Raw genomic sequence first — 25040 nt, 5'->3', positions numbered from 1 at the left:
AGAAAGATAGCAAGAACAACGCAAGAGGGTTTGGTTGATTTATACAAAAGAAACAAACAAAAAAAACCCAACAACTTATTCATACATCCATGAGTGATAACTGTAAAAATATAAGTACAGACCTTTTGCAAAAGACAATATAAGTAAAATAAAAAGAGTTAGGGATTATCTAAAATGTAAGTTTGGGCATAAATAATGCCATGTTTGACCAAAAGGGTAATAGATCTACAAACAGTTTTGCGCTCACCTGTATTGAACCAGGGCTTATTTTTGTAAGGTGTTGAAGATGCCATATTATTCTAATCTAAAAGTCTTATCTGTATAAAAATACAGCAGTTAAAAATGAACAAAGCACAAAAAATCATTTTAAAAAATTCTCACAAAGCAGTTTGCTCAAAACACTGCACTGTAATAATCAGCTGTGTTTTGCTATTTTCTCACTCTTCATAACCTCTTGGCTTGCCCTAACCTTTTCTCTACTATCCAACTCACAGTTTTCATTTCTCTCATGCTTTCTTCACTTTCTCCCGCCTACACCACACTCCCCTTATTTCTCAATCTCTCTCCTCTCTCTCTCTCACTCCCTCTCTCGCTGTCTCTCGCTCACTCTGCGCTGTCTGCCTCAGCTGTTCTCAGTTGCACTGTGTGCCTTGTGCTGTGGGGACAGGGCAGAGCTGCGCTGAGTGGGGCTGAACTAGTTTAGAGGAGTCTTAGGTAGAGTGGCAGACAGGATCACAGTGGACAGGAAAAGAGAAAGCCACTAAAGATTATGATTATCCGGCAGACAGGCTTAACAGTTGAAACAAAGTGGAACTGTTTTTCTTTTTTTTAGCTAAAGGTAGCTGTAGAGGTAGATAATGCAGATGGCTGTTTTCACTGGGTTACATACTGGTCAGGTACCAGGGCAGAAAAGTATGGCAGTCATACCTGCTTGCTCTTCCTAGCATTTAGTGTGGGCCTACTTTGGTTAACTTTAGCATTGACTTATCGGTGTGGGAAGCTCACTTGCAGTAACACTGACCCATAACCCCCAACTCTGCTTTGCAGGTCTGAGCTGGACTCTAATTTTGTCTTTTGACCCCTGGAATAGGAAAGGGTTTTGGATCTGGCAGTGAACGAGACCTGCTGTGAATCAGCCTGGACTGACCCGTCAGCATTTTTTCACAATTATTGGAAAACAATTTTTTTCTTCTTCTTACCAGAACTTAAAGCAGATCTGAGACTTTCGGCACTGGAGTTTGGTATTTAAAGGACTCTCTGGCCCCTATAGCCCCAGGATCATGGGCTTTTTCTGGGGCAGCATTATGCTGCTGTGTGGGGTGGCTTTGCTCAATACGGGGGGCAGCGGAGCCCAGCAGACCAAGAACAACGTCCCCCGGCTAAAACTCTCCTATAAAGGTGCGTTTGTGAGTTTTTATTGTCTTCAAATGTTATTATTTTAAGTGATTTGCCCTTAAATTTTTTGTCTGAGGTAGATCTTATGTCTTAGACTCTTACCTCCTTCTTACGCAGGTTCCAATCCTTTCAGCACGTATAGTGTGCTGGTCAAGCGACTGAAAAAAGGCAGTGTCTATAGAAAGTTTCAGTAACTGTGAGTCCCTAGATGTCTGTATGAGGCTTTAGTTATGATTACTTCTGAAAATGCTATATATATAAATTAAACAACAAGTACATAAATTCTTTACAAGGTTGTAAACTTTATGACTTATCAGGTTTAGGCTCTGGCTTTAAGAGGGTTGTGCATATTTGTTTTATATGGTTTCAGTCTTTTTACAGACCTGCATTCATACTATTTGGAGTTTTTTATATCCAATTATGTTTAATTTACCTGTAGCCGGGAAACTCTGGTGTTGTCATGGAAAGCTTTTGCACCATTAAAAATATTTCTGTCTTGACTCAGTAATCAGCTGAGACTAACAAATAGGAATGAGTATAAAACATATTATATGATATAAATCCAGCGAAGAAAACAGTTTAATAAAATTAGGTAAGGTAACTTTGCCAGCTTGTTAGTAAAAGTCCACAAGTCTAATGCACATGCATAAATGAACTGGTTATTAGAGAATGCATTCTTTCTTTCTGCCTCTCTGTCCTTGTTTTGATCAACTGCTGTTGTCAGTTTTGAAATAAAAGTAGTGCCAGATATGGGCTCCCCTGCAACTGAGCTTCATCTATCCTTCTCTTGCTTCCTTTTTTCCTAAATGTCATTTTTCCACTCAATTCTCTCCTGCATGGCAATTATACTAAGGATGAATGGTGCAGGTCTGTTTCAGCAGATGGCTCTCCCAAAGAGAAATGTTTCTCGCTCAGCACTGGGGGATCCATAATTATACACACAAGTATGCACATACATAAACACACACACATGCACACACATGCAACGATGCTCGCACACTTGCGCACATAAATGCATGACCATCTGTAGATAGCAAATGATACCTGTGAGGGTATCAGTCATTTAAAACCGCATGCTGTCAGACTGGTGTAACACGCCCATGTGGCGATATCTCTATTTCAAGTTAGATCCTCAGGTAGCAGTCTGGCAAGCTTGTTTTTTGCAGTCACCTCTATAATTATTATTTCTATTAGTACTAATTTGGATTTTGCACCTCTCCCATATGAGGAGTCAGTGCTTCATTTTTTGTATTTAGTGCTTAGCATGCACTTAATAATAGGAGAGTGAGCAGGTATCATTTTCATGCTTGCACTGTGGTTGAAACATTGCTCCTGTAATACTGCAGAAAAATTTTAACATTATCCACTGTAGGTCCCATTAGGCAAGTGACATGGGATTATTGAATTATGAATAATGTATGCCATAATATAAATTATGTATTACCCCTGTGTAGGTGAAGTACATTTACTCGTGGAGGAAATCAGATTGTTCACTGTGGTGATTAAAGAGCAGTACCTGCCTAAACAGTCTGAGAAGTTGTCCAGTCCTGAGGAAGCAGTGTCAGATCAGTGAGATACTGCTCTGTGAGGTGAAGAAAACCTGACCCCTACAGGTCTCCGGGAACAAGGGGTGAATCTGTTTATGGTCAAATTAGATGCATCTGATTATGCAGGTCTCACATTGGCACGTGTTTTGGGATTTCTTGCAGACTTCATTCATTTGAATGTAGAATGAAAGTTTTATCTTGGAATGGTGTAGCTATACAGCAGCTTGGCCCACCACAGTATGAACCCCCCAGTGGACAAAGTTAATTACTCTGAGACACACCTACCAATTCCTACCACCCACCCCCACCCCAAGACACACACACACACACACAGACACACACATATACACATTGCTGAAACTTCCAACAGATCTTTAAAAGCAAGGGTTCAGGGGCACAAGGGCAATGGAGCAGGGGGAAGATAACAGTGGTACCCCATGGCTACCTAAACATGAGCTGAGGTCCAACTGTATCAACAACTAAGTGACTAGTTGATGATGAAGAAGTAGGAGTAGAAGGCCATGGACCCTACAGTGCTGGCAACACCATAAAGCACCATGAATGTTTTACATATGTTATACTTTGGCATGAATTGATGTTAGATCGATTCACACCCTCTGGGTAAATGGGCCCTTTAGGGATTAAACATATGGCTCTCAAGTTTATGGGTCACAAGCAGCAGAGCACATGTTGTTTACTGTCCAGGGAAAGAAAAAAAGAAGGTACTTGAGTTTTATAGAATGTGGGTGTTCTGCCAAAAGTACTCTTTTTTTTTTTTTTTTCCCCGACCTGTCCACCCCTTTCTTTAGCTGAGCCAACGGCTTGAACAAAAGCACATACACATATCTGCAGCCACACGTACAGGCAAATGCATTCAGAGGAGCACAACAAAGTCCTGCTTTGGATAGCAAGACAGAAAAGGAGCAAAGAACTGAAAAATGATGCTACACTAGAAACCATTTAGTTTCACTAACCACAAAATATCTCTTCAGCATTCATACTTCATCTGTTTTTTTCAAATGGTGTTTTTCTTGTTTTCACTGTGGTGTGACTTTTAATCAGAGTTGGAGAATGGAGAAGTTCTCCTAAAGGCCTTTAATCCATAAGCATGTTAAGAATCTTCGGAGTGGAGTTGGGTTTCTTGGGGTGTGTACAATATAAACTCTGACTGGCCTTGAATGGCCATGGAAGGTATCCCATACATTCAGTTGAATGTTCTCAGTATTCTGTTCTAACTGGATTTGGATGATTTATTCTGCAGTGTTCATTTAGCTTAATCTATATCTGAAAGATTAACTTGGAAGATGTCTGCTTGCAAAATTTCCTGTGTCTACTGACTTACATGTGTCTGTAGTGAGATATAGAGCTACAAAGTAACTACCATCTTAAAAGGGTGTGGAATTATCAGTATGAACATGGAGGGTCTGAAGTTGCTCATATTTTAGTAATTTGGGGTCCTTTTATTTCTAAATTGTAAATACAGAAAACATGCAGAAAACTCAAATTGGGTGACCAAGACAAGCCATTCGTTCAGTTTACTGGGCATGTGTTGAAAGTCTCAGAAACCAAAATGGACTAAGAGAAAGAGGAAGAGCTTGGGTTTTAGTATTCCAGTGATATGAAGGGAGTCACAGAATCAGTTTAGTGGCTGCTAATTCTGTTTAATCAATATTTCTGGATGCAGTTCCAAAACTAAATCATTTATCAGCTAGACCAGAGGTAAGCAACTCCAGGCCTCGAGTGCCGGTGTCCTGCAGGTTTTAGATTTCACCCTGTGTCAACACACCTGAATCAAATGATTAGTTCATTCCCAGGCCTCTGGAGAACTTCAAGACATGTTGGGCAGGTAATTTAGGCTACGTTCACACTGCAGGTCTTAATGCTCAATTCCGATTTTTTGATCAAATCCGTTTTTTTTTGTCTGCTTGTTCACACTACAAATAAAATGCGACAGCAAACGCGCTCTAGTGTGAACCCTCAAAGCGGCCCGCATGCGCAAAAGAAGACGTCACACACAACGCACTCTGTTTAGACCCAGAGCAAACAATATTGTTTGACTGATGGCCCTTAATATAAAGACTTGTTTCGGACTTTACGTTTCCCAATTTTGCTTTAAGTTATAAAGTTATTTTGTTATTTACATGGCCTAATAATTATCATTATTGCTGTTTTAGAGAGGAGCGGTGCTTCAAAGGATAGTTGCAGATTTCTGTCAGAATCTTCAGATTATACAGTACAAATAAAATGTTTACGTTTCTCCAACGTTGTCTTCCCAACAATTTCACTGGATGGCCAGGAAGTGTTCGCGATGTCTTCTCCGGCGCTGATAATTGGCGTCTGTGTTGTGACAGTGACGTAAAAGATAGATTTAATGCGACCTGACCATTCACACAGCAGTCGCTTTCTAAAACATCAGATATGTATCGGATTCAATACCACATACGAAAGTGACCCAGATCGGATTTGAAAATATCGGATTAAACTAAAATTATGTTCTTTTTTCTACAATATGCTACATTCTACAGAATTGCATTTGTTTTCATGTTTACTTGAATGTTTAAATTTAATTTTGCAAAGTTCTAACTACAAAAACAACATATTACTACATTTGATTTTGTTCAGCTCTGAAGAAATCAGTCTTGTCAAGTTTGATAAATAACTTCATTGGCAGTTCAAAACCATTTTTCTTTCAGCCAACAACAATAAAGCAAGACTAAGTGTCTGCCTTCATTTCTGTTTGACACTGAGCAAATTTCTTGACTGAAGCTGTGTTTTTTTACCCTTGGGCATAGGTGAATCAGTAACTGTATACACCTGGAGAGTGTATATGATATGTTGGGATTTGACAGTGTACAACAATACAACAAGTCGTGCGAGTAAGGAACATCAGTGAAGCTACTGAACCGGGGCCAAACATCAGTGTGTTATGCTGCCATGTGTGCGTTATTATTAAGAAGTGTATTTTTCTTAGGAAGCACTTAGATAACACTCTACGTGCCCTCCAGTTGAGAAAGATGGACAGAATGTAGGGTAAAAGAGTTTATTTTTATCAGTCTCACATGGGACTGTTGATTTTTCGCATCTATTCCATCTCTCGCTCTCCCTTTGTGTCTGTTACTTGCTTGCTTTCCAGTTCCCTAACTCATTCTTTTGCACTCCCCGTCCCTGACCCAGAAGAGAATAGTTAGTACATTTGTCTTTTACCAAGCAATGTTAAGGAAGAAAAAGAGAGAGCAGGAGGAAGTAGAAAACTGCTGGAGAAACAAGAATTTATTTTTATTCTTTTTTAACTAATCTATCTGTCAGTTGTAACATAAAATCTCTAATAGGCCACACATTCTAAATAATTTCCCCCAGGGATCAATAAAGTATTCTGATTCTGATTCTCCTTTTTGCATGTCTGTCTCTTTCTCTCTGCTGTTCTATTGTTCTGCATCCAAACATTTTTTGTATAGCACAGTATCAAACTCTAAACAGGAAAGAATAAAAAAAAAAAAAAAAAAAAAAAAAACAAGTGCCGTTTAATGTATACATAAATTTGACCTGAGGGGACACCAGTTCAGACATGTATAGGCTACTATCTCCGGTGTGGCTCGTAAACACATTTTTCTTTCCAATAACACACAGCACAGTATGCTCTATAAACATACATACACACACAGATCCACACACAATACCCACAGAGTATCTGTCTCTGGATGATTAGCTTTTAATAACTTAGCTGTAGTCTCTGTTGAATGGTCTGTTGCCATGGACACGACTCCCATAGACAATTTCCACAAACCAAAGATGTGTGCGTGTGGGTGTCTGTATGTATCTGGTGGGTGGATATTGTGATGCCATTCCCTTTGCTGTCAAACAGTGATGTGGTTTAGGGAAAAGTGAAGAGTAGTTTTCCTACTGCTACTGCTAATTATTAATGACAAATAACACAGACATCCTTTTGTGCTTTTTTACATTGAGAACGAGAATAAGACTTTGTCTTTGTCATCCCCCACACGAATGTGTCTACGGTACAGGTAAAAAAGGGTCAGAGGTAGCAGGCAGATGTTATTGTGCAGTGCAGAGTTTACAGTTGATCAGCTAATGGTTGCTCACCATGGTTACAGAGCGGGCTCGACTGTACTTTTTTATGACTTTAATCTTCTTTCCAACTGTGTTTATGAAATAAATGTCTAATATTTCAAAATAATATGTTCAATAAAATTCAACTAGATCAATCTTGCAACAGAAAACAAATGATTTACAAAGATATGTTTCACAAACTGCAACAAAAAGCATTTATTTAACAAATAATTATGACTGTAAGTTGAACACAGTGGTTTGTATTAAAGCTTTGTGTCATTTGGGTTTAGATTCAGTCGGTTATGCACCAGAAAATATCTGTTCTCTATAATTTAATGGAAACTCATGGGACTGTTAGATCAAGGTTAGATTTTTTTTAATAAGACTGTGGAGTGGGGAGTGGAGTGAAAGATTAGTTTATTATTATTTATGATTTTTCCAAATTTCTCACAGTTTGCATTAAGGAACAGGAAACAAACGAAATTACAGAGACAGCGATAATGACAGGGTGTCAGTCTATTTGTATTACCATCCAATGAGTACTGTTATTTGCATGTGTGTGCATGTGCGCGTCCATGTGTGTGTGTGTGAATTAGGCACATGTTTATAAAAATGCCATGATACATAAACCAAAATCACATAAGGACAAGTAAGTCTTCATGTAACAGGCTACTGGATTGTCTGTTTGTAGCATTTCTTTTTCACAGGTGTCTTTCAGCACCTTTTAATACTATTTTAAATTCTTCAAACCATTCGTCCATTCATTTTCTTCTACTTATCCAGCACGTGTTGGTGGATAGCCTATCCCAACTGGGGTACGGCCTGGACAGGTTTGTCGGTCAGTTTGTCAAACCAATCTATTGTTCCTGTGATGTAGATATTGTTGCCCCCCTATCAAGAGTATACCCATAAATCCACCCCTCCAAACCCCCTTAATGTCAGCCATCTGGCTTCTTCTGTGATACAAAATATTGATTGAATTTGCATTTAGGCAAATATCTCAGACATATACACATATGGTAATGTTTCCATTAAATTTAAACTTCATACTGTACGAACCCATGCAGCCTTGGACTAGGTGAATGGTAAATAATGTATAGATTCCATAGCACAATATTCATGACCATGTAGGTTTTAACCTAAAAAATCTTAATAAAATTAGAATTTATGATTGAGAAAAACACCCTAAAAGCATTTAGTGTAATGCCCTCTATTCTTTGATGTTTTTCTTCTCGTACCAGTTTCCCTCTAGCTTGTGTCTTCTCACTCTCTTGGGTTCTGACACACTTAAGAGAAGGGGCATTCTCCCTGCTAAAGCATTCATGAGAGTTTTTTGTTGTTTGCCTCACCGAGGATGAGAAAGCAAGAGAGAGTGAGAGAGGAAGGCACCATTTCTCCTCTGCTCCCATAACTCTCTGTCCTTTTGTGTAGGTGGTCAATGGGAGGGGGGCCATGGTGTGGTTGGACTTTGTTGGTGAGAACAAAATGTGAGAAGGAGAAAGAATTAATATGTGCATGTGTTTGTGTGTGTATCTACACAGATTACACAAAAGGTGTTACAATACTACAGTCATAGTGCCACCTTTAGAGGTCGTTACAGTAATTAGATCCTCAGTGTTTGTGTCAAGTCTGGCTTTCTGCTGGGAAACCAAATGTCGCTGCTAGACTTGGCAGACCATTGCGTTAAGGTCCAAAACGTGAGCTGTAGCCTGTAATAAAGTCTGCTAATAGTTTATGTGGTTTAGAGTAGTCTTGCAGTTTGGTTTATGAAATATTAGCAGAGTAATATGACATTATAAATGCTCCACAGTTTTCCACTCTGAGTGTACAAAGTTCTGCTTGGCTGCTTTGGTGAAGGTCACTTCTCAGCGCAGACTGTCTGATTATTGGCTCCCAGATTTGGCTTTACCTGCCGAGTTCAATTTGGCTTGGCAAAGGCTCTAAACCAGGGGTGCCCAATCCCGGTCCTCGAGAGCTACCGTCCTGCAGCTTTTAGATGCATCCCTACTCCAACACAGCTGAATCAAATGAATGGCTTGTTATCAGGCCTTTGCCAAACACGATGGCATGCTGAAGAGGTAATCAAACCATTTGATTCAGCTGTGTTGGAGTAGGGATGCATCTAAAAGCTGCAGGACGGTAGCTCTCGAGGACCGGGATTGGGCAGCCCTGCTCTAAACTATCTGTCAGCTAGGCCAAGCTGTATAGTCTCTAGTTATGAGAGCAATTTGTGAAGGAAAAGGGGAAGCAATAACATTTATGTAAAAAATCAAAACATATAAAGAAGTGAAAAAAAGGGGTTGATAAAAATGGAAACAGCATTCTTAGGTGATACAAGCACAAACAACTCAATATCATTTGATTAAATTGGCTCAGTGTAGCTGTGGGGAATAGAGGTATAGCAGCAAGATTTTAAGATATGGAAAGACATGCAAGTGGTCAAGCAAAAAGATACTGAAAATGTAATAGAATTTCAGAAAAATATACTGATCTGGAGAATTAGATTTGACTTTCATGCAACACAAATCCACAAACCCTTTATTTCGATGAATATTTTATGCTGATTCCTGCTTTTCTTTCCATTTTTTCTTTGCAGACATGTTGGAGTCTAACAACCTTGTGACATTTGAAGGCCTACCCAACAGCTCGGCTTACCACACCTTCCTGTTGGATGAGGAGAAAGGAAGACTAGTAGTTGGAGCCAAGGACCACATCTTCTCTTTTAATCTTCTCAATATCAGCAAAGAGTTTGCACAGGTAGCTGAAGCCTATAATTTATAGACTGCATGACTGGTTTCATGCATTCTGCGACAGACTCCATGTGTGTTTGCTGTTTCTGACCGACTTATTACCTCACTCGTATCCGTGCATCTCCATCCAGAGTGCCAGGCAGGGGCGCAGGTGTCTTGGGAATCTCTTTTCTGTTCCTACCGAAAAGTGCCTCATGAATATTTCAGAGCAGGGCTGTTGCACACGATCACACACTGTGCCAGGCATGTAAGCTGCTCTCTGCACACCTGGATGAATAATAGAATAAACCGAAACAAAGTGGATAACAAATCGCAATGTGACCCCTTCAACTCTCATATATACACATCCATGCACACAAGCTGTTCCTCTTTCGACTGACTCTGTAAAATTGATTTTGTGTGGGGGTAATTCTTTTCTAACATGTGCAGGAACTGTGTTTATGTTGCAGATCCCTTGGCCAGCTTCTTCCACCAGAAGAGATGAATGCAAGTGGGCAGGAAAAGATCTCTCGGTAAGAGCTAAAACCATCCACCTTTTAAGTGGGTGTCAGCAGTTTGCCCCTCTACTCCCACTAATTTTTTCAAATGTCTTTGTTCTCTCATACGATGAAAAATGTGCAGTTCTGCAGGTCTCAAAGCAAATCACCCTTGGAGTTACACTGGGGTTATATGAGCTTTTTTTATATGGCATTTTAATCATAGATTATATGAGATTTTTTTCTTTTTTTCAGTTTGTTTATAGCAGTTTGTTGACAATATGTTATATGGACAACTCAAAGACTCGCTATAGATCTGATAATAATCTCAGAGCCATATTTGAGACCATAATAATTTCTCTCCTCCTTAAAAGATCTGTTTTAGCCTATAAAAACGTACTTTTAGGTATAACATTTCTTTGTTATTAATAACTACCGGTACTTCCATATATTCAGGGATCACAGACAGTAGTGTTCCAGTGTTATTGGGCTTTGTTTTTCCTCTGTTTCTGCTTTAATATTTGACAGACTAACCTCAAGGGAGGCCTTTGAAGCTGAAAGACTACTAATTTGCCAAATTTAAATAAGACAAACTAGTGTCACCCAATCCCATTACATTACTAATATAATTTCTGTGGGACTGTTTTTTTTTAAACTAGCACATACAAAACCACAGAAACAATACATTAAATCACATTATTCATATATTGAAACCTACAGTAGCATAGTTGTGGATAAAACACAACATTTCATAATTTTAGATTATAGAGTTCTCTGGATGAAAATACTTTCTAAAATTTTGCTCCCAACTAAAGCTGGTCTTAAACAAATCCAAGTTGTTCTGGCATTTACATTCAGGGCCTTTTTTTTTTTTTTTTTTTTTTTTAACTCTGTACATCTTTCAGAGCTTTGGCAAGTCAAAAATCACATTTCTCTATGTCTGGCCAAGTGCAGTTTTAGAATAGCTTTTGTGATGTGGTGAAACTTTGTGCCCCTGCTCTCTGTAAGCTATGTTATGAATTTTATCTCTAAATGGGCCCTGAAGCAAAAGGCTGGAATGTAAAATCATGGAAATGCTGGATGTGTATCAGCTGTACCTGTGATCATCAGCCCTTCTGTGTGGCTGATTTGAAGTGTACTAAAGTCTTTTGTGTTATTTTATTCTATAAACATTATGTCATGGATATATAGGGTATCCTGAGGGGTGGTCTCTGTGTTATATAGTTGGAGGAGAGTAAGAATTAATGGGAGATGAAGAGTCTGTTCACTAATCTTATTTAATGCAATCAAAACAAACAAGATGAAACGGAGAGTCAATGAGAAGCAGGAAGGTCTGATATGTGTGACAGACAAGTACAAGTTAAAAAGCACAAGTGTTACGAGTTTATCACAGCAAATGTCAGGTCAGTCAGGGTCATAGCAAAACAGTGCTGCTTCCTGCTCGTGACCTAGTATAACCAGATAACTTAGTCATGCATAATTTGTGGCAGTATTCTATTTTTTTACATTTTCTGTTGTGAAAATGTGGTGACACATTCAGCTTTATTTGAGGTCAGGCTCGCTCAGGCATGTGCTGCAAGAACACGAGGAAATGTGGCATATGGCTGCAGAGCAATGCAATATTTCATATACAGTTGTGCAACACAACAACACACACACACTGTTTTCTTCGACTTTTGAGTTCAGTATGTAATAAAAAAAAACAGAATCAGATGACAGTGTTTAGTGGGCTCTTAATTTTATTTCCAGATTTATTACTCGGCACACTGATAGGGTTTATGGGTCACTCTCTCGGGAAATACAGCAGATTACTTTAAGCTTTGCTCTGTTTTTGTCTCCAGTCTTTTTTATGCAGGCACTGGATTTTTCTGAATGACACTCTGTTCTGAATGACACTTTAAAAAAATAATAATTTTACCGTTTTCTGTCTTTGCTACATCAGAGAGAATGCTCAAATTTTGTGAAGGTGCTGCAGCCATTCAACCAGACCCATGTCTATGTGTGTGGGACAGGAGCCTTCCACCCTGTGTGCTCCTACCTGGACGTGGGCAAGAAATCAGAGGTACAGGCACACTCTACACCTCCATTGAAGTTTCCAATTTCAATTTCTATCAAACACATAATCCCTTAGAATATAAAAGCTGAGTTTCCTGACATAACAAGTATAAGTATTTAAAGCTCTCAGTGGCCATGAGGGTTAGAGAATTGTCTTTCTAACAGATGATTATATAAGTGCATAAAAAGTGGTTTTCATTCAGCAAAATGAGGTGGAAACGCAGGGTTTCATAGTCTGACGAATTTCCAGTGCATCAGTCTAATGCGCGCTCTTTTCTCCTCCAAATGTCACTGAGTCTGACTGATGTGAATTTCCAATTCATTAAACAGCTATTTACAGATAATTAGATGCAGGAAATCCATCTATCTCGTGTGTAGAAATCATGAACAAAATATGAAATTCCTCTGTAGGGCGTCCTTTGGTGTCACAGAGTTAGAGAGAAATGAAATTTATTGTTTTAATACTTGTTCTGTAAAAATTTCAAAATGCTTCAATATTTTAAACTGAACCTATTTTACATAATGACTAACATTGATATTATATATTATATCTACAGTCTCTAACATTATCACACAAGTATTTGTCAAAAACAACTTTTGCATCGTGTCGCAATATTTCCAAAATAGTTTGGACTAAAAAACAAAAAAAAAACAAACAAAACATAAATACTATCCTGTGGTCTCTCTAGCTTTGCCGTTCTGGAAGTTGTGAAATGCTGACAGCAAAATGACTTTCCCAGAAAACTTTCACTTAAATGGAAACTACTTTTTCCAAAAGCTGATACTTGATGATATACTGAAGGTTCTGTGCTTGTCTGTTCAACTATGTACAGGACAGTGTTTTCAGACTTGAGCCCCACGTGGAAAATGGGCGTGGGAAGAGTCCCTATGATCCCAAGCTGCTCACTGCATCCATGCTAATTGGTGAGTTTAAGAGCGGATACCCTGCGCTGTCTGTCTGTGTGTGTTAGAGTGAGGTCATATAAAAACAAGTAAGTTAAGATACACCCACTGGTTTGCTCTGTCATTGCAGCAGATATATAGGGTGCAAAGTAAAAGCAAATAACAGAACACAGGCATTCTTCTCATTCATTATAAGTGGACCAGCTTTGTATTTAAGCACTGGGAACCCCTCATTGGCACGATTGTAAACTTCTTTTCACCGTGACTATACATCATTTAAGTAGTGGGTGTGGGGTCAGTGACACTTTATTGAGTTTTTTCTTTGCATAGAATCTCATTTTTTTGGCAAGTGAACTATGTGAGCATGCCTTTTCTCTCTTACTCCAATCATTGCCAGTCACATTGCGTTACATCTGAGTGTTTAACCTAGCAGATGGCCATTTTCCAGCCCATCACCCCTAATCCCTGCTCCCTTTTCTCTTTCCTTTCTCACCAGCTTTATTATGTACTCGTCCTATCTCACACCTCTGTCCTGTCCCTCCTCCTCTGACCTATTCATTCATCCTTCTCTCTCCTCCCTTCTTAGCCCTGCCTACGGTGTTAATGTCAATTTCACACTCCTGATGTTCATCACATCTGTCACTGTCTGTTTTCTCTCAGGACTCCAAGTTTATCTATACTGCCAAGCCCCTGTACAATCCCTCAGTTTTATGCCTTCATCATTGGGGAAAAATCCCTAAAGATTGTTTACTCATCTGACATTACTAAGCTAACTCAGTTTATTCCTCTTAATCTCAGATGGAGAACTGTATGCAGGAACATCAGCTGATTTCATGGGGCGGGACTTTGCCATCTTTCGCACTCTTGGAAAGCATCACCCAATCAGAACAGAGCAGCATGACTCCCGATGGTTAAATGGTGAGAGAGATGAGGAAAATCCCTTCTGATTATACAGTACTTTTCTTGTTTTTAATTTTGCAAGCTGACTCTTTGATCCCAGTTGTGTTTTTGTTTGAGCTCAGCTTCCAATAGATATGATCAGAGTTCATCACTGATCTCCTCGTGGACATGGATCTCAATGTATCATCACCTGATTTACATTTATCACAGTTTGGTACTACAAAAAAAGGGGTTTGACCTTAAAACAACTTTAAATTAAACTACCCTGAGTGCTAATATATAAGAAAAATATAGAAAAATATACAAGAAATACCTATAATAACCGGAACTATCATCTCTGTTGATGGAATGGCATACCTCAAGTTTTCAAATGTAGGTTTTACTTACTGTTTTTCACCAGTTAATATTATTCCAATTCATCATATTCTGCTTCAGCTAAGGTGCTGCAGCTTGTCTGCTCATGGCTCAAAATATTGCAGTCCAGACAAAGAACGAGAAGCACATAATTCATTTAGCTGGCCCGTCTCCAGTGGAGTTGTGAAATTTAATATTAAGTGTTGTTATTGCCTTTCAGGCTCTATAGAGGGAAGTCCCTGAGTACATGTCTGCTATTTCACAGCATCTTTAAACTCTCACACAGTATCTAGCACTTGGTTTAAAACTAGATACAGAGCAGTTTTTTCCAGATTAAGAAACACAAAAACTAACATTGACTTTGTGTGTGTCTTTGTCGCTTGCAGATCCTAGGTTTTTAGGCATTCATCTTATTTCAGAGAGTGACAACCCAGAAGATGACAAAATCTACCTGTTCTTCAGAGAAAATGCTATAGACGGAGAGCATACTGGAAAGGCCACACATGCTCGCGTCGGACAGCTCTGCAAAGTACGCACGCACACAGAGGACATGCAGGATGGCCTTTACAAAGGAAAATCCCAATATACACAATAGCAGAGAGACAAAGGCACACACACGTTCACACCAGCATTATGTGAAATAGCTCCTGTATCTGGAAAAAACACTTGACGGGTGTCTGAGTGGCTTTCATAATGGTAGCTTTCAGGAGCTGTTATCTGTGATTATTTTTAGCCTGGAGAAGAGTGGGCTTTGTTTTGCGTGGTACAACTGCCCCGGAAGACAGAAACCTAAGAGAAATGTCAAATGTCGCCAGAACCTGAGAGGCAAACACACCATCAATGGCAGCACTGTTATCCTAATGCCAAGCTTTGGCACTTTAGCTCCAGGGGATGGTTATGTTAAAGAACTGGCCTCGTATCAAATTTCACAGCCTAAATCCATTTCTTATTCATTTAGCAGGAATTCAGTAAGCTTACTGCAGATCAGTGAGCGATGTCAGCCTCAAACCCCTGTTTAGCTGCACATCATGCCTCCTTCATGACTGCCTGATTATCTAGAATGTCAAGAATCTGCTATCTTCAACACAAGACAAGCCATCCATTATGTAAAATGGGGTATTAACTCCAGCATATGCATGTCTTGGATACACTATAATTTACTGCCATAAATCAACACAAAGTGAAATCCATTTTTATGAGCCAGAGCTTTGTGCGTCTGTGTTTTTGTGCTATGTTCATGAAGACAAACACTACCCTGTAAGGCACAGAGATGCATATTATTAAGAAGTGCACTGGAACAAACAGTTCAATATGTGCTGTCCTCTTTTTGTACAGCATCTAGAATTGCATTATTCACAAAAATATATATAAAAATATACATATAAATATAGAAATACATTTTAAAAACCCAAACATGGATGCTTATTAGACTTGTTTAATATGTTATAGAATTTTTTTGGTAGTTTATTTTGTACAGAGAGTTTACTGTGCATTCACTGAATAAAAAATAGGAAATAGAGAGACTAAATATGATAATAATAATAATAATAACATGAATGCTAGTATTGTGTCTTTAGTATGCTTTAAACAGTGTTAAAAAAGTGAAAATGACAGTATCACTAAGCATAGACAATAAAAAAATTTTGCCATGTCCAACAGAATGACCTGGGAGGTCACAGGAGTCTGGTAAATAAATGGACAACCTTCTTGAAAGCTCGACTTATTTGCTCTGTGCCCGGGAATAATGGAATAGACACACACTTTGATGAATTACGTAAGTGATCGCTCCCAAACCTCCACATATTATTTCCTTAATTTGAAATATTTGCACAATGTCTTTTTACGTCTTGCCTTTTCTTTTGGCTTTCAGAGGATGTTTTTCTCATGAGCACAAAAGATCCCAAGAGCCCAGTTGTGTATGCAGTATTCACTACTTCCAGGTACTGTGGCTCATTTGAAGTAGTTAAATGGTTTTTAGTAGTTCATGTCCATTTAATACACGATTTGTAACTTCAAAATTACATGTGTTTTTCTGTCTCATTCTTTCTTCTATTAGCAACATCTTCAAAGGTTCAGCTGTGTGTATGTACAGCATGACAGACATCAGAAGAGTGTTCCTGGGTCCGTACGCCCACAGAGATGGGCCCAGCTATCAGTGGGTGCCCTTCCAGGGACGTGTTCCCTATCCACGACCTGGCACAGTGAGTACAATATCCTCTTTACAAGAGGATGTACTGAAGCTTGTGAGTTCTTGCTTCTTTACAACCAACAATGTAACAGACACTGTTACCTTTATTTGCCCCCACAGTGCCCGAGCAAGACATTTGGTGGATTTGACACAACAAAGGACCTCCCCGATGAAGTTGTGCAGTTTGCCAGAAGCCATCCAGCCATGTTCAACCCTGTCTACCCCATTAATAATCGACCAATCATAGTCAAAACAGATGTGGACTACCAGTTCACCCAGATAGTGGTGGACAAAGTCGAGGCAGAAGATGGCCTTTACGATGTTATGTTCATAGGCACAGGTAAAACAAATAAAAAGTATAAAGTTTATGTAATTTATAACTAAACATTATCATACTGTAGTAAGGAATCGCTTGGAACTACAAAGCAGTATTGACCTAAAATGTGTACTTTCATTATATCCTAGATGCGGGAACAATTCTGAAAGTGGTGTCCATCCCCAGAGGCTCCTGGCATGACTTAGAGGAAGTCCTATTAGAAGAAATGACCGTTTTCAGAGTAGGCTATTTTCCCATCACCCATATTATTTCGTTTTGGAGAATATCAAATCAGAAAGATCTGTTGTTTGTTTTTAATTATTTTTGTTTTATTATATTTTACAGGAGCCTGCAGCCATTACAGCTATGGAACTATCTACAAAACAGGTAGAGACTGCTTATGATTAAACTTTACACAGCTGTCATATTGTAGACATTCATGACAAACAAGTGACTCTTGTTTATATAAGTGTGTCTGAAAAACCGTCCTGAGAAAGCGTTCTCTTATTGGTGACACATCTTGCTTCAGGGTAAAAAGACAGAACAAAGACATGCTTGTCTGCGCAATTTAAACAACAGCATGTTGCCACAGAAAAATCTTGATTGTTGGGTTTGTTGCAACAGTTGGGTTGTCAACTGAAATTGCAGGATGAGACAAAATGAGCAGGATAATTGATAATTGTAGTAAAATGTATCTATCTTTCTTTTCTTGCTTTACTGAGAAACAACATCTGAGACAAAAGTAGTTAATGAAACCACACTGCCCACCCAGACTTAGTAGCAAAACTAAAGCTCCTAAGACATAAAATAACAAATATTTGAAATTTTTCTGTTTACAGCAACAACTCTACCTGGGTTCAGACATCGGGGTCTCGCAGATGCCTCTGCATCGTTGTGAGGTTTATGGGAAGGCTTGTGCTGAATGCTGCTTGGCAAGAGACCCTTATTGTGCATGGGATGGCACAGAATGCTCCAGATACTTTCCCATGGCTAAGAGGTAGTGAATTTCACAGTCATACTTAACATGTTGCCAGTGTGTTGAAGCTGCTTGAGATCTTTTACGTTGCAGCTAATCAGATCTGTAAGACACAGAGCAAGTTTAGGTTTGCCTACAATGTCCTGGACTGGTACTTATATAGCACTTTTGTACTCTAACTGGGAACTCAAAGTGCTTTTTACTAGCCTCATCCACCCAATCACACACACTCTTTTCCATACTTAAGAGCTTTGTTTAACATTTACATACACAGTCACATGTAGGCATCAGGGGCACTCGGGGTTCAGTATCTGGTCCAAGGATGCTTCAATAGGCAGACTGGAGTGGCCAAGGAATCCATTCACGACCTTCCGATTGGTAAATGGCCTGCTTGACTTTCACCCCAATGGAAATGATGCTCCAACAGCACAATTCACATACATCATTTTATATATTGTCATGCATGTACATAAATACAGCATATTTTATTAGAGCAACTTGCTTTTTTAAAACACAAGTGTTGTCCTGTTAGGGTTTTAATCATGATTGTTTAATAAATTGTGTTGGTTAAATCTATGGTCTATACTTCTTTGAGGTAAAACTTGATTATGTGAATAGACTGAGGACATAGCCGCAATTCAGCACTAGAGCTAGGGTGCACTTTTAGTGCAGGCTTTGCGTATTTGCCAAAATCCCCTGAAGGTACAGGATCCTGTTTCTAGCACAAAACTAGAAATATAAACTGCCTCATGTGTTGACTGCAAATGAGAGCCAGTGTCAGTGATGTCTGGAGGCTGCCTGGGTGAACCAGGGGTGAGGTAGGTTCGGTGGTGGTTTGGTTATGCTGTAGTAGACGTGGACTGATTGATGTGCGCTTGTGTGGTTGTGCTTTTTGTGCAGCCGCCCACTCATAGCTTCATAGGGCTTATTGATTTAAATGCTAGCTCCATCCTGTGTTATATTCGACTCTAATATTTTTTAAGCACCAATATAAAAACTTTGAGTTGGAACATGAGGAAACAAAGGTGAATTATTTTTCCGTTTGCTTTGGTGTCTCCATAGTTGCTTAAATTGTTGTTGGTTGAAATATTCTCATGGTAATGCTTGACAGTAAACATGAAACTCTATCTCTTTTCCATGTGAAACCGACAGAGATGACAGGCTAGAAAGATTTATTAATTTGAATTCCTGTGTCACACACCCTATAATTAAAGCTTTCCTGCTAAGCTTTAAGCTGAATGATGCTTATTTGTTTGTGTTGGCCACCAGTACAGCTGCAAATCTCTGCAAATCTCATTCAGATGCACACACACACATACAAAGTGACTGAACACCTATTTTCTTTAGCACACCCATGCAATCATTGCTTCTTTTGACCTGGGAAAATGTTTATATATATGTGTGTGTGTGTATAAAAAAATTTTGTCTGTGTGTTTTTGCAGGAGAACAAGGAGGCAAGATATCAGGAATGGAGACCCACTCACACAGTGCTCAGATCTGCAACACCATGGTATTTTTTTCGATATATGTACATGTTTTATATCATTCAATTAAGATTTTATGTTGTAATGTAGACAATAACATTTCAATATCCAAAAGAATGTGCTAAAACAAATTATAATCAGATTTAAATGACACTGGCCTTTCCTGACCTGCTCAAAAAGGGTGGAGAAGATAGTAGAGTTGAATGTGTGTGGTGTCGTATCTACGTCTTTTATGTGTTTTCTGGTGGTTTAAAGATTAAGGTCAGTTGACGTGAAGCTTGTAATTAACACATTAAAGAATCCTCCAAGTCTGCTTTCTGTTGCCAAACCCTTCAGTCTAATGCACTGTAATTGTACTTAGTCCAAAAGCAGGACTGGTCTACTATACTTACTCACTATCTTAATTATACATCTCTTTCTTTAATTGAAATAGACAAAAGAAGAAAATGTTAGCAAAAGCTTCCAAGTTGACAAGGTTTAACCAGACACTACAAAAAAAACCTTAATAAAAATTGTGGCGTATATATTTAATTGTATGTACAACCCAGATATTGACTAGTAAATGTCATTGTTGTTGTTGCTGCCTCTTTATATGCTGTTTGTGACTGAGCATGATGAGAAAGGAGAACATTTTGTGAATGTCAGTAACTGAATAACCTTCAGTTAATATTTCTAACTTATTGTCTGTAAATAAATCACATAGCCAAAACCTGCAATACCTAAACAAAATTCATTTCTTTCCCAGATGAGTTAAGTGGGCTGTCAACCCTCCAGGATAAAACTGTGTACGGTGTGGAGAACAGCAGCACTTTCCTGGAGTGTAGTCCAAAGTCCCAGAGAGCTACGACATACTGGCAGTATCAATCCACAACGGATGACCACAAACAAGAGGTGGGCTTCATCACAGCACACATAATGTGTTTCATTTCAGAAAAATAGATTCAGACTGCATCTGGATCAGTTTGACTCGGATACAGTCTGTCTTGATAGAAAGTAAATAAAGAAAAGAAAGAGACACTGCGTTAGGTAACACATAATACAGGTGACAAAAAAAACCCCAATAAAACAACCAGACTAAGTATCTAAGTACTCAGTAAAGTACTGAACTACCATATGCTGTCAAATCAGTGCTGGTATTCCTTGGCTACTGGAACGTTAAAAGGATGGAACATCCTTCTCTTAAAATGTATTTGGTGTTTTGATGTTAACTCTACTTACCATATAGTCACTGTATAGTAAAGGACTCATTCCTTTTCATCACAGATGATTTCTCAAATCTATACTCCATGTGCATTTTCCCCAAAACCTATTATACTGTAAAAAACAAACCAAAAAAACCCCAAAAACTGATGCAGGTATTGACCGTTTTGCAAATACTTTGCACCTACAGAAATGCTTTATGGTTATCAAAAAATCTACTGCAATTTCTGACTGAGGCTCCAGCCCTCCATGTCGTAGTAACTAATTATTTTCCAAAATCACTTACATTGTATCTACATCTATTTGATATCTTGATACAAATTCAGAATCAACTGGGCCTGCTCAGCATTTTAATACATACTGCCAAACTAGACCATTGTTGAATGTTAATTGCATAATTGCAATCATGCAGTGCACCGGTGTAGAAGTACCTGTATCTGTTATATTTCTTATTATCTCAGGTTGTCCTTGAATCACATACCTGTCGCCTACCTTTTTTTTTTTTTTTTAATCAAATACTATAGTTGATTTTTTTGGACAGTATAATATGATAATAGATTTCAGATTCTGAATGCATTTTTTCTGTCTTTTTTCTCTTTGTCCTTCACTCTGCCTCTCTCATCACTGATTCTTTCACTCTTTAGATTAAATCAGAGGAGCGCTTTATCCACACCGAGCAGGGCCTCCTGATTCGCGCACTTAACAAGAAGGATTCAGGCATTTATCTGTGCCAGGCAGTGGAACATGGCTTCATGCAGACAGTTCTAAAAGTTAACTTAGAGGTCATTGACACGGAGCGTCTGGAAGATCTTCTGCATCGTGATGAAGAAGCAGCTAGTGCCCCTGCCCATGAATTTTCCTCTTCTAGAGAAACTCCCAATCAAAGGCTGTGGTACAGGGACTTCCTCTCTTTGGTCAATCACCCAACTCTAAATAGTGTGGACGAGTTCTGCGAGCAAGTTTGGAAACGGGAGAGGAAGCACAAGAGGCAAAAATCTCACTTGGTACAGAAAGTGCAACTACATCAGCAACAGCAGCAGAAGACTGCGACGAGTCCTCGCAACCACATGCATGCTCAAGGGCTGGCAGCCAAGTGGAAACACCTGCAAGAGAGGCAAAAGGGTCGCAACCGCAGGACCCATGAACTGGAGAGGGCTCCCCGCAGTGTGTGACTTACAAACCTTGACTGTTAGCACAGACTTTTAACCACACTCAGTTCTCATTCAGTAAACTCATCCTGTTTTTATCCTCTGTTCTGAGACACAGATTTCTTCCACAAAGAATGGAAACCTCAAAAAGTAGATACTACCCTGAAGTGTCAGCTGGAGTGTTCTGTGCGTGGGAAGCCATGTTTACAGTTCACCAGTATGGAGGACTGCAGGAATCAGGATGTTGTATCACGCAAGACCATTGGAGCATGTTATCGTAGTTGGCTCATGCGGTCTGAATACTGCAGAGTGACATATCCACCCTAAAGACTCTAGTGGAGGTGGATCTGACAGTGGCAGTTACATGGTATGCTTTTAACTGTCAGTGCAGATAAACACCCGATAATTTCTGCTGCAGAAATACAAAACAAAAGTAGCTGAGATTATACGAATAAAGTCTTGAAAATTAAAAGACTCATCATCAACAACAACAACAACATGAAGTTCATCAAAAGGACACGATGCCCGATCACTGCAAGAAATCCAGAGGAGCATTTATCATTCATTAAAAAAAAAAAAAACGAATTAAGTAACTAAAATGTGTAAATACTGTATTCTGTAACATCTGCTCATCTGAAAGGGAATGCTTGTAGTTATCAAGTTGCTTCATGTTGCTTTCCCGTGTAGAAATTTATTTTTAAAAAAATATCTGTCAAAAGCTGTTGTAAACAAGGAGGTTTTGTACATGTCTGTGTCCTACCCCTAGATAATCTTCCAAAACAAAGACTTGTTCTGTTGTTGTTGTTTTTTGTAGTTATCAGATTCCTTCTAGCCTCAACATTTAAAGTTAAGTGTCAGTTCACAGTATATGGATGGCTGCCAACTCTATCGTTTCAGTATGCCAAATCTCATTCTGAGTTCTTCCATATTTATTTAATTATACCTTGTGTACACTTTGTCTCCTTTACTTGTGTATTTATTGATAAACAGTTCTGTACATTGTGTGTTTCCTTTTTTTCATGTGCAGGAGGCTTCCTGGAGGTTAATATTTGGTTTGATTAAGTTGATTTGCAGGACCAATCTAATCAAATAACTGTATTGTCTGCAGTAGAACTAGAAGTACAGTATCACAAGTTTTGTTCAGTGTCAAATGCATTACATATCAAATGTACTGAGCAATAAGCCAGTATCTATACTTTTATTTTTCCCTTTTATTGACTCATATCCATATTCTTCACAGAGCAGTGACAGTCTTTTTTCTGAATATGATGTTAAACGATATCCACGCAAACACAAACCTGGAATGTAGCTGTGAACACCATGTAAATATAAATACTATGGTATATGTTTGAGAAATATGACAGTATGTGCTAGTGCATGTCAGTGCTATTGTAGTGTTGCTGTTTTACTATGGCATTGATAACCAGTCTGATGTTGTAGAGTTCAATTGTTTGCTTATCTAGTGGACGGTAGTTATTATTCGAAAGCTGTACATACTATTTCTGTTAGGACTCTAAATTGTATACTTGATATAAAACAAGAACTAAACATAATCTCTATGGATTGAAATGGCCACAGACCAGTGAACAACAGTAACCAGTTCAACTCTGCAGCACATTAGTATGCCAGATAACATTGTGTGTTTGTGAGCTTCACCTGCTTTTGGAAGCCAAGACAGAGGAAGATGAGAAACAGCTGGGGCCAGCCTCAAGAAATGTGAGGCTCACAAATCAAGTTAAACACCAGTTGTGAATGTGCATATATGATAAGATCATGATTATAAAGAGAAAATGTGGGGGACCTGTAGTGCACATGGAGTGGCTCTGAGGAAATGAAGTGCTGCTCTTGCTGCTTTTTGGCATGATGATGGTGATGCTGATGTATTCTACTGATCTAATAAATGTCTTTTCATAAAATGCTAGCTTCATTAAATCTGTTTTAATATACTATGCCCTGCTGCTTGCATGGTATAGCGAGCTCGTGTAGTGTAGATGATCGGATTAGATCTTGAAATACCTTTTTGGTACATCTGCATAGTAATGAGGAAAACTTTTATTCCCTCATGTAACGTATCCTTAATATTGGGATTCATTTAATGGTGTGCTTGTCTTTTCTCTGTGCAGACAAGAACTGCTGTATGGTACATACAAAACGGACTAATTAATGATTTATAGCTGAAGTAATTAACATAAGAGATATTAAAAATCAATGTTGCTTAAAAAGACAGCCCAAGTGCCTCTTATGGTGTGTATTGAAAAAGTGAAGCTGTGTACTCTTGTGTGCCTCAGGCAGTAGAGTTACTGTAAGTTGATATTAAAACCTTGATGGGTGATGTGCTGTGAATAAAACATTAGACCCCTACAGTCTCTAACTGAAGCCTAGCTGTTGTATTTGCATGCCGACATGAGCTGCAAACATTTCAACTTGGACTCTCGACATATGCAATTCAGACAAAAATTATAAAAAGAAAAAAATGAGGAGGAGAAAAAACAAGTTGCCAAAACTCACCCATGGAGGGTGTGACAGCGTAGCCTGCCACAAAATATTAAGTGTGTTGTACTACCGCCCTCTGGTGGTTATTTTATCACAGCACATATTGTTTTATAAATGGAAAAAAATATCTCTTCTATATGATTGTAAAGCATTTACTGTAGTCATAAAGGTGTTTCTTATACATTTTTGGTCCTGAAGCTGCGTTTGGAAACACAGCAGACTTGTTTTATCACTTTTGAGCATCTGGTGACACCTTTGGCCTGAGGTCAAAGGTCGGTTGGTGTATGTCCCACCTGGGTTATGACCTTGACCTCTGCAGTCAATTCAGCTGAGGCCACGGAAGTTTCAAGCAGACACTTCAAAGGGAGTATTACTATGGCCTGTCTGCTGTATTTCATCTGGAAAATAAATACAGCATATGTATATATATGCTTTTGGACTGTGGAAAGAATATTAGTGCATGTGTGTGTGTGTGTGTGTGTGTGCTATAAATGCTCTTACATTCTCTTTCAGTATTTCAATCACATTTGAACTTGTATTGTTCCATTTGGTCATGTTATCACAGATTCAGCAAAGGGATCAAGAAGCGCTTTCAAAAAAGGCCAAAGAGCCTTGATATAATTGCTTCTGCTATTGTAGTTATACAGCACGTGACTGCCCTCCAGTGGCTGATGAGAGACATCTTTCCACCATTCCAGTCCAGTGGAAAACAGAAACTCCCTCTGACTCGCAGCCAAGGCCATGGTTGAGTGAAAACACCCCTGACACTCACACAAAGGACTACTAAACT

At 38.8% G+C, this 25040-nt stretch overlaps 1 protein-coding gene across 1 annotated transcript; it reads left to right on the top strand.

Moving 5' to 3' along the window:
- The first annotated feature begins 609 nt into the window (after window positions 1-609).
- On the top strand, window positions 610-23090 carry sema3ab (sema domain, immunoglobulin domain (Ig), short basic domain, secreted, (semaphorin) 3Ab). The gene is made up of 17 exons (XM_085412065.1): window positions 610-1398; window positions 9604-9764; window positions 10207-10269; window positions 12176-12295; window positions 13122-13212; window positions 13990-14109; window positions 14832-14974; window positions 16105-16219; window positions 16316-16385; window positions 16502-16646; window positions 16754-16973; window positions 17099-17190; window positions 17295-17336; window positions 17789-17946; window positions 19368-19435; window positions 20155-20300; window positions 21254-23090. The coding sequence occupies exons 1-17, from the start codon at window positions 1281-1283 to the stop codon at window positions 21779-21781; spliced, it is 2400 nt and encodes a 799-aa protein (XP_085268191.1). The 5' UTR covers window positions 610-1280; the 3' UTR covers window positions 21782-23090.
- Window positions 23091-25040: the final 1950 nt, after the last annotated feature.

The sequence above is a fragment of the Rhamphochromis longiceps genome, linkage group LG7 (assembly GCF_057381845.1).
Source record: "Rhamphochromis longiceps isolate RC_006_pf linkage group LG7, R_longiceps_female_GT1.1, whole genome shotgun sequence".
Classification (NCBI taxonomy): Eukaryota; Metazoa; Chordata; class Actinopteri; order Cichliformes; family Cichlidae; genus Rhamphochromis; species Rhamphochromis longiceps.
Note: the sequence above shows the minus strand (reverse complement) of the source record. Positions and strands in the feature narration are given on the sequence as shown.

Bases quoted from the DNA above. Each gene is read 5' to 3' on its own strand.
- sema3ab (XM_085412065.1), top strand. From the start codon at position 1,281: ATGGGCTTTTTCTGGGGCAGCATTATGCTGCTGTGTGGGGTGGCTTTG. The intron at 14,110-14,831 runs GTGAGAGAGATG...TGTCGCTTGCAG, and splicing joins TGACTCCCGATGGTTAAATG to ATCCTAGGTTTTTAGGCATT. The intron at 19,436-20,154 runs GTATTTTTTTCG...TTTCTTTCCCAG, and splicing joins CTCAGATCTGCAACACCATG to ATGAGTTAAGTGGGCTGTCA.